This window comes from Apis mellifera, linkage group LG13 (assembly GCF_003254395.2).
Source record: "Apis mellifera strain DH4 linkage group LG13, Amel_HAv3.1, whole genome shotgun sequence".
Taxonomy (NCBI): Eukaryota; Metazoa; Arthropoda; class Insecta; order Hymenoptera; family Apidae; genus Apis; species Apis mellifera.
The window spans coordinates 10,651,118-10,658,544 of NC_037650.1; the positions used below are offsets into that span (position 1 = coordinate 10,651,118).

General features: G+C 31.7%; 1 protein-coding gene across 2 annotated transcripts in view; it reads left to right on the top strand.

Annotated features, from left to right (window-relative positions):
• Positions 1 to 7,275, top strand: part of LOC412934 (potassium voltage-gated channel protein Shaw) — a 58,490-nt gene extending 51,215 nt beyond the window's left edge. For both annotated transcript variants that reach the window (XM_006565010.3, XM_006565006.3), the window contains one exon: positions 4,641 to 7,275. In XM_006565010.3, coding sequence (XP_006565073.2) covers positions 4,641 to 4,759 — 119 coding nt within the window. In that variant the 3' untranslated portion in view covers positions 4,760 to 7,275. The remainder of the gene's footprint in view (positions 1 to 4,640) is intronic.
• Positions 7,276 to 7,427: the final 152 nt, after the last annotated feature.

Genomic DNA, 7,427 nt, shown 5'->3' on the forward strand with positions numbered 1-7,427 from the left:
AACACAAAGGAAGAAAGATTTTAAACTAAGATAGAAGCAAGAAGCAAGCGTTCAGAAAATCAGTAAGTTTCAATCCGAGCAACACGCGTTCAGTCCATTCAACCGCGTGAAATTATCGCTGGAACAATGGCGCGAGGAATCGAGAGAGAGAGAAGAGAGAGAAAGAAAAAGAAAATGAATCGTTGAGTCACGAACGACGTCGATCGATCTTATCTCGTGTCTCGATCCGGATCCCTTTTACGAGTCCCACACGCGCGTGAGGATTCGCCTTTCCCTCGCCCCGCTCGATTCCATGTCTGACAACAGAGATAAAATGAGACGTGACCTGTCCCTCGACCCACCCATGAACGTCGATCCGCGAAATATCCCCCTGATTCTTATCCCCCTCTTTTCCTCCACGTCCCTCGAGAAACACAAAAGCTTAAAGAAGAGGAGAGGAGGGAGGGAGGGAAGGAAGGGGATCCGATAGATTCATCGGCGAACAAATCCGTTTCCTTGAGATGGGGAGACTTGTTTGACCATGCCGTGGCGGGATTTCAATCGGTTGCAATCGGGCCAGGTGTAATTGACGGGAGGTGTAATTCGAGGGAGAGACAGAAGCGGTGGGGCGGGGTTCCGACCTCTTGGATTAGAGATCGTTGAAGAGAGATGGAAGATTGGACGAATTTGGAAATTGGTTGGGATACGTTCAGTTGGGGATAGTGGATTAAAAAAAGGAAAGGAAGAAAGGAGGATAGGAGTTTGGGGTGAAAAAAGTTTAGAGGGAGAGGGAGAGAGAGAGAGAAAGGTAGAAATTTTGTGTGTGGATTAAAGAAAATTAAAGGGATTTGTTTAAGAAGGGATTTGAAAGAAATAAATAATTGCTTGGATTGAATATTAAATTGGATAGAGGGTGAAAGAAATGTAGACATGTTAAGAAAAAACAATTAAAGAATTTGAACTAGGAGATTGAAAAGAATAAGAAATAGAAGGTTAGAATTGTATTAAAATGAAATGGAAAATAAAAATTTGAATTAAATTGAAAACAGTGAAGGATTGAAGTTTTAAATCAGACCAGAAAAATAAGAGTGTATTTAAAGTGTATTGAAAAAAAGTATAAATTGAGGAAATATCATAATATATAAAATAAAAATAAACACACTAGAAAAGAATTGAAAGATAGAGGTTGAAATTAAAAAAAGGAGATAAAAATTTGAAAGAAATAAATAATTAATTGTTTGGATTGAATATTAAATTGAATAGAAGGTGAAAGAAATGTAGATATCTGAGACGTGTTAAGAAAAAAAAATTAAAGAATTTGGAGCAGATTGGAAAAAAATAAGAAATAGAAGGTTAGAGTTGTTAAAATGAAATGGAAAATAAAAATTTGAGTTAGATTGAAAACAGTGAAAGATTAAAATTTTAGATCAGACTAGAAAAATAAAAGTTTAAAGTATATTGAAAAAAAGTATAAATTGAGGAAATATCATAATGTATAAAATAAAAATAAACAAACAAACAACTAAAAAAGAATTGAAAGATAGAGGTTAAAGTTGAATAAAAAAAAAAAGAAATATGGACGATTTAAAAGTTTTGATTGAATTGGAAACTTGGAAAATAAGAATTTGGAACTGAATTACAGAGAGATGAAGATATGAGTTTGATGCAGGAAAAAGTAGAAATTTTGGTCGTGTTAAACAGAAATTAAGAAAAAGATATAAGTTTGAACGAAATTGAGAAAGAGTGGGAAATGGAAGTTTAGTTTGCGTTGAAAAGTAGTGGAAAATAGAAACTTGAACTAGATGGGAAGAGAAGTGGAGAACTTTAAGTCAAATACTTGAGGTTAGGTTAAATAGAATTTGAGTTGTGTTGAAAGAAAGTAGAAAATAGGAAAAAAGTGGGGAAAGAAAGAATTTGAATTAGAGAGAAGTGGGGCGGGAGTTCGAGTTGAAATAAAGTGTGGTGAAATGTAGGGATTCAGACTGGATTAAAAAGATATGGAAGATATAAAAGTTGAAATTGAGTGAAAGAGAAATGGAAGATAAAAGATTGAATTGAGATGAAGGAAAATGAAAGATAAGATAACCTTTGCATTGGATTAAAGAAAACAGTGAAAGTTGAATTAAACTTTATCTTGCTCTTTCCAAGAAGTTACTTGCAGAACGGATAACGCACAAATGTAAAAAAATTTTTAAATCTTTGAATGATTTTAATAATATGAAAAAAAAAATGGTATTCTATTTAATTCTATTTCTAATTTTTCACGATACAATGAGTCACATGATGAAGAGTAAAAAATCGTTGAAATCGAAGCAGACAAGCTGAAAAAAAACCATGTTAACTGTAAAAAAAAATTCCATCTTCATCGACAAGTTCACAAGTTCATTCGTTTGTGAATTCATTCTGAATCATTATTCACATAGGTTGAAAGGAAATGTTGCTCGAATTTTCTTTTTCTCCGGTCGACCTGTGTCCAGTGATTATTCAAATGAAAAAGCTTAAAATCTGTCATGTACAAGTGGAAAACAAGACAATGAAAAATGGAGGAAACATGAAAGAGAATAAGAGGAAAAGAAAGAAAATAATGAATGGTGGAGGGAGAAGGACAGAAGGAAAGAAATGAAAGAAGACGTATACATTTATTACGTGCGCAAAAATAAGATGAGAAACATTCGTACGAATACACATCTACGAATACATGTATTACTGTTAAATGATATTAATGATGAAGACACAGAGCATGATACATGGGAAAGATTGACCAATGAATTGACGTTTCTTCTTTTAACATTGTTTTTATATTCTATGATAATTCTATGATAAAAAGGAAATTGTTGAAAAAAAATGTTGAAAAATAACTTATTGCAGAAGAAATTACAAAATAAAAAAAAAAAGAGGAAATTGAACTTATTTAATCACAATTGAATGAACATTCTGTTAAAAGATTTAACATGGAAAGTATATATACTTTTCTGTATTAAGAGTTTATGAATTTTAAATGTTGTCATTGAATGAGAAATGTTTTAGGATAAAAAGAAATTATGTATTTAAAAAATAATGAATGTTAAAAATTTTATAATTGGAAGAAAGTGGAAAAAAATGTTATTGGTAAAAATATAACTTTATTATGAAAGCACAATGTGATTAAAAATAAATGTTAACAATTAATTAAACGTTATTATATATTTTTATTATTATAATTAGTTATTACATTTATTTTACTTATAATTAATTTTCATGCTTATTTTTATTATATATTTATTATTATATTTATACTTGGTATTATAAATTAATTTACACATAATAACAACAATAAACATTTTATTTTAGAGATAATTTAAAAAACAAAGATAAAATATATTTCTTGCGATATGGAAAAATTCGAAAAGTTTACATTTCATTCGGTGGAGTTTCATTTTCACCGAATATTGTACGTATTCAATTTTTACGTTGAATTTCAAATTCCTTCGTGAAAAATTTCTATAAAGTTTAATGTTATCTTTCAATTTCTCGTACGATACAAATTAAATATCTGAAATTCATATGAAAACTGCATGGATTTGAGTGATGTTTGACGTTAACATTATGAAATGGATCATTATTTAAACATTTCCATTAAAATGCATCACAAATTCACGAAACATCAAATTTAATTTATTGTTACATTTCGAAAAGAAATTAAAATTAAATACAGGACATGTACAGTTTATTCGCCATTTAAGAGCAATTAAAAAAATAAAGAAAATGTTCAAGATAAGATTATTAACTTAAAGTAATCTATTTATCTTAGATCCGTTCATTCTTTTCGTTAATTTCGTGAAACGAAAGTTTCCAGTGCTTCTAAAATTTTATAAAGTCTAATATTTCTTCATACATTATTTCAAGAAATCTTATTATCTATAAAATTGAATTATCCTTGGATCCATTTCATTTCGTATCATCTTTTCACTAGACAAGTTCAAGTTTTAAAGTTTAATTAAAACACAACTTTTCACTTTTCGCGATATTTCAAAAAAAAAATCTTAACTCTCACTCGCAGCCATTTATAAAAATTTAATAAAAATTTACTCGTCGCTTAGTTGGATCAATTGATTTTTCCTCTTAGCTTCAATCAAACGAGTTTCAAAATGTTATTGAAGCGTAATAATTCTTCCTACGTCATTTTTCAGAAACATTGTTGTTATCTGTTATTTCTAAAAATTTTCTCATATTTCAAGAAACAAAAAAGTTATTACTCCTTATATATATACACTTGTAACAAGATATATTATTCTCTTTACGTAGAATAATTTTTTTTTCACTAAGTTTAAGTTAATTTATTTATTTATTTTAATTTAATTATTTTAATTTAATAAATTATTTTTTATTAAATCATTTTTCATCTTCTTATATTTTGTTTAAAAAAGACTAAACGAAATGATGAAAATTAATACATATATACGTACATATATATATAATAATAACAACAAATACAGGGAATAAAAATATTCTCTAAAGTAATATTCATCACGTAATCGTGATATGGAGGAAAGAAAAAAAATCATATTATTTTTTTAAATGAAAGATGATATCTGAAAGCGCTGTGTAAAATATCTTTGTATAAAATTATATATATATATATATTTTTCTTCTTATCTAAGGTTACGTTCTCTTATCCACAGCCTTAACAATGAAGGACATTGAAATAATCGCACAAGAGCGTAGAGATAAAGGAGAAAAAGAACGAATGTTTGAACCAACCACCGCTCCAAAAATTCGTCGTTTCTATAAAAAAAAATAAATTGTTCCTGTATCGAATATTTATCGAACAAATGAACGTGTAAAAAATCTACGAATAAAAATCAAATATTATCGGATATCCAAGCAGTTAAAAGTTTTCTAAAAGTAATTTGAGAACTGAATTTAAAAGTAAAAAAGAAAGAAAAAAAATATAAAAATAATAAAGAAGGAGCGGTTTGATTGATCAAACGAATTCAACACGAGTCTATTCAACAAATCTGACATGGTCATCAAGGATGCATTAAACTACGAGTCAAACGAGTTTGTTCGACAAACACATTCACCGAGTGAACATTGAACAAATTCATTGGCCGCGATCCAATCCGCGTCCACAAGTCACAGAATCTCATATGTTAAACAAATTCGACGTGAAATCAAACATGGGATCGAACACGACTCGGCGGATGTTGCAACGTTAAAGAGGCCTCACTCCGGGGATCAGTGTGTTGAGAACACATCCCTCGACACAAACCCCTCGAATCGAACGATACATAACACAAGCCACAGGAAACAGAAACGAAGCGAGCGTCAAATATTCATCGAACGAACCGATAAACGTGGATAAATTGAAAGCTCAAAAAAGAGGTGACCAATGATGCAGAGTCGATCCAGAGTTGCCTCGCAACTCTGTTCTACGTTGTACGATCTCTACCTCTTCGGATCGAAATGATTCCCGATCGAAAAAATACGAAAGGAAAGAGAGGAAAAATATAAAAACCGCCTATTCTTCTAAAAAAAAAAAAAAAAAAAAAAGGAAAAAAAGAAAAAAACAGTATACATATCATCGCGTCGCATTGAAAGAGGAAAAGATAAGGAGAGAGTTTCGTTAAAATTCTCGAACCGAGTTCTCGATAAAAGGAAAGCAAGTTTATAAAAACGCGAGAAGAAAGAAAGAAAATAGGGGAGAAAGGAAGGAAGATAAGGAAAGGAGAGAGAGAGAGAGAGAGAGAGAGGGAGGAGGAAAAAGAAAAAAAGAGGAGAGAAAGTTAGCACGAGTTATCGTGGTACGGTATCGGGAGGGGAAGAGAAACATGTGCCGTACTCGTAAAGGACTCTGTGCAAAAAAAAGCATAAACACACGCACATACACACACATATCTGAATCGTACCAATACACGCGAGAGCCGTATTATACACGCATCGCATACCACACATGCACACGTATACCTACACACGTATACCTACGCCACGTTCGTTGACCATCACCGCCCTTTTACACGGTTTTATCGGTCCTTTTGACTTTCGTAGATAGAGCTACGACTTTTTCTTACACACGCGCCATCAGACGTCGACGGCTTCCTCTGCCCGAGATTATTCGTTATTGCAAGGGCTACACAGGGAGGAGGAGGTGGTCGTCGAGGTTTCAATCACGATTATTGCTAATCTCTTGTTATTATTATTATTATCAATAGAGATGGGTCGTAAACTGATTTTTAGATTCGAAATTCTGAAAAAAAGATTCTGAAATTTGAAAACTCTCGAAACCTAGAACGAATTGCTCTTTCCTTTTCTCTTTTTTTTCCATTTCCTTGGCGTGAGAATACATATTTTCGGATATACATTTTGTTATCGCGAATTTGGTTGGAAAATTTTGTTTTCCTTTGAAATTTTCGATCTGGCTCGATCAATGATGACGATTTTTTTATAAAAAAAAATTACCAACTTCGTGCTATTATTGAATCGAATAGAAAAAAAGAATTTTTTTCTCACAAAAAATTATCCTTCATCCAGGTTTCGACAGTTTCGAAAAAATTAACAAAAAGTTTCGACGTTCGCGAGAAGCTTTTTGGGCATCGAAAAATTTCGAGATTTCGAGTGTTCCATCCCTAAATTATTACTTATCATTACGGTTACATATACTTAATGGACGAAAGGAAAAGAAAAAGAAATAAAAAAAAAATAATAAAAAAAAAAAAGAAAAAACCAAAAGAACGAAGACGAAGATGATGAAGAATAAGTTTTGGACGAGATTTAAGTAATAATCACCGAGAGAAATGATGATGATGATGATAAGGAGCTCGTAACGTCACGCCATTATTATGGTCAGGGGCATTGGCGTTCCTTTCGGAAATTCCGGCGTGACGTCACTTTCATTATTATTGTATTTAATAAGCATTATAATTTATTCTTGTAACATCATTATCGTTATCGCTGCGATTCCCCGTGATCATCGTCGGCTCCTTCCGCGTCAGTTCGAAGAGGGATCGTTGGACGATCCGGAAAGATCGATCAATAGGGGAAGAAAAAAAAACCAATAATACATTTGCATGCGAGAAATGGAAATACAAAGAGTGATTCGAAATTTGAACGTGTATTTTTGGCTCTTGAACTGCGGCGTGTCGTGGCCGACGATCGTGACGCGTGATCGAGAGAAAACGAAGGCGAAAATGGAAATCGAAAAAAGAAAAAAGAAAAAAAAAGCGAAATTATATATATCTATTATTGTATCGAGAGTTGTGCGCTGCGTTTGCGATTTAAGCTAGTTCGTTTGTAAATAAAGACTATTTAACTCTTTGACATCGGTGTCTCGGGATGAATTCAATTTTGTGTGTTTTTCCCTTTAACACGTTATTCCTAGAAGCTAGAATTCTAGGGATCACTAGATTTTCTTTCTTATTGGAGATACGCAAGTTTCGTTTTTCATTTATCTAATGAAGTAAGATTTTTTT